The 2,674-nt window shown below is 40.5% G+C and overlaps 1 protein-coding gene across 1 annotated transcript; it reads left to right on the plus strand.

Moving 5' to 3' along the window:
* Positions 1-302: 302 nt before the first annotated feature.
* LOC111652684 (double-strand-break repair protein rad21 homolog A-like) lies at positions 303-2,621 on the plus strand. Its single transcript, XM_023403031.2, has 5 exons — positions 303-477; positions 668-813; positions 1,244-1,423; positions 1,707-1,790; positions 2,018-2,621. The coding sequence occupies exons 1-5, from the start codon at positions 324-326 to the stop codon at positions 2,207-2,209; spliced, it is 756 nt and encodes a 251-aa protein (XP_023258799.1). The 5' UTR covers positions 303-323; the 3' UTR covers positions 2,210-2,621.
* Positions 2,622-2,674: the final 53 nt, after the last annotated feature.

Here is a 2,674-nt window from a genome sequence, read left to right on the forward strand (position 1 = left end):
GTGTGTGTGTGTGTGTGTGTGTGTGTGTGTGTAAATATATTTATATATAATGTATTTTTCATTGACATTCTGTTCAGGATGTGGATTTTAAATAAGAGCATTGAATGAACGGGAGGTGGTTGAAGTGATTGGTTTTGTCTCTCTTTTCCCTATCCTTTCACACCCACGTTACCCCTCCTGAATACTGAATTTAAAATGTGTTGATGCATAATCAAGGAGACATTCTTTATGTCTTTCATCAGTCTCCCTGAAAAGTCCCAACATTTTTATTGTACTACTATAATTTTTTTATTTATATTTAACTGTTAAATCTCTGATGTCAGATGTTCACCCGCTGCCTGACGCCTCTGGTGCCAGATGAGCTGAGGAAGAGGCGAAAGGGTGGAGAGGCAGACAGTCTGGATGAGTTCCTCAAAGAGCTGGAGAACCCAGAGGTACCTAGAGAGGAGGTCATGAGTCAGCACAGAGATGTTATTGGTAAGTTATGCTGGAAGAGATGAGAGGAGGCTATATCACAGTGCAGACATGTCATCAGTTGCATGAGAGGAAGAGAGACTGGGGGCAGGTCTTAACTGAGACGCCATCAATGAATAAGGCTGGTATTCACTGTTAACTTTAGCTGTTCACATAAGCATTTCTTTATGAAATCTATTAATATCTCCCTCAGACCAGACGATCATGGAGGAGCCTAGTATGCTGGCAGCCTCTGCAATGGAGGGCAGCAGGACAACCCTGGATGAGACAGTCATGCCTCCTCCCTCTACACCCCGTGGTGTCAAACGCAAGACCCTTGACAAAGAGGGCTCCCTTCCTGTAAGTAATTATTAACATTTGTTTTTCTTTGTTCAAATGCTCTAATTGAGGGTGCATATTTTCTCCTCAGCATATCATGTGGAGGTGACAAAATGTATAAATCCAAAAGTGCTGTTTAAAGGCTGTATTGTTTTCAGTGCTTAAGCAGCTGAGCTGTAATATGTAGAAATTTGTTTCCCATTTTTTAAACTGCTTTTTGTTTTAGACTAAATTTCATGGTTTGATTATAATCATGTCACATTGGTCTTATTTGTTATCTAAAGGAAAGACAATAAACCAGATAAGGATTTTTGTATTTTGAATTTTCTGAAGGAGTGAACTTGGGAAGTGCTCAACGGTCAAATGGGAAAAACAGTAAATATAATCCATTCAGATGACTGCAGTGTGTCCTAGCTTGGTCCTGACTTGCACACTGCTTTCCCTCTTTCAGATGGCTCCATTGGAGCAGCAGCAGGTGGCTGACCGCTCAGTCTTGTCTCAGAGGTTAGACATGCCTCAGGTGGATCTGCCCCCAGAGGAGAGCAGTGTCAACCTCACCCAGCTTGTCCCTGAGCTGGACCTCCTTGGTGAGAAGAGCAAAGACAAGAAGGATGATAGCGATGAGGAAGAGGTGAGATAAAAACAACTGTGTTCTCTGGTACACTGGAAACTTTGCAGTTTGTAGTAGTGATGCATTTTTTCACTTAGCTTAAAAATTGCCTAAAGTGCTAAAACAAAAATCCCAATAACAAGTAAGTAAAAATATAAATAGCAAAGCTAAAGAGTAAAATTCCTTCTAAGCTATGTAGCAGTGTATAGGAAGTGCTGTTCTGTAGAGACAAGCTTTTATTTAATTGTCTGTGTTGTATAAGTCTGGGCCAATTGATACTGATGATTCTGTCTGTGGTCCTCAGGAAGAGGAAGGTCAGGCTGGAGACCAGGATCAGGAGGAGAAGAGATGGAACAAGAGAACCCAGCAGATGCTGCATGGTCTCCAGGTACGTAAAAATTATTTTGAAAACACATTTTAAGTAGACTGCAAAGGTTGTCACAGTATTTATAAAATTCTGATTATATGTGATATTACTTTTGCTTTTCTGTATTCTGTGAGGGTCTTTTGATAAAAGGAGGGGAAACATGAGCATCACTTGCTTGTTCATATTTGATTGATCCTCAGGTCAAAAGAAAAGACTTCGACTGATATTTTGTGTTTCTGTCTCCATAGCGCGTCATGGCTAAGACTGGTGCAGATTCAGTCAGCCTGCTTGACCTGTGCCGGAACAACAACAGGAAGCAGGCAGCTGCCAAGTTTTACAGTTTCCTGGTCCTTAAGAAGCAGCAAGCCATCGAGGTCACCCAGACTGAGCCCTACAGCGATATCGTCGCCACCGCTGGACCAAGATTCCACCTTATTTAGACATTGGAAGAACAGACAAACTCTTCTTCCAACAGACATACTTTTTTAATTACTCAAGTTTTTTGCCTTTTTATTTTGTGTTTTCCTGTCAGCCCATTTTGTTTCAGGGGAAGGGGCGGGAGTAGTGGGGAGCAGGGTTGGAAACTTTTTAAGAAAAAAAGAAAAAAAAAAAGGATTTTACTGTACTACAGATGGAATCATGCAGTATTCATTTGGTTCAAACGGAGTGAGGAAGAATGTTTAACAATTATATTTATAAAGCAACCTTTTTTTAGACACCAATTTGTAAGCTTCGCTTCATTATGTTTTGTAAGTTAAATTTCCATTGTCTGCTCATTCCATAAGTTTTGTACCATTGCCCCTCTCACACCGGAAATATTGCAGATTTTAGATAAAGAGCCCTGTATTTTCACATGGAATCCTGTATCAACTCTTGACATGTTTTGGAAAGGTACTGTTTAATTG

This window comes from Seriola lalandi, unplaced genomic scaffold, assembly GCF_002814215.2.
Source record: "Seriola lalandi dorsalis isolate HSWRI2012SDOR001 ecotype SW California unplaced genomic scaffold, Sedor1 jcf7180001973696, whole genome shotgun sequence".
Lineage (NCBI taxonomy): Eukaryota > Metazoa > Chordata > Actinopteri > Carangiformes > Carangidae > Seriola > Seriola lalandi.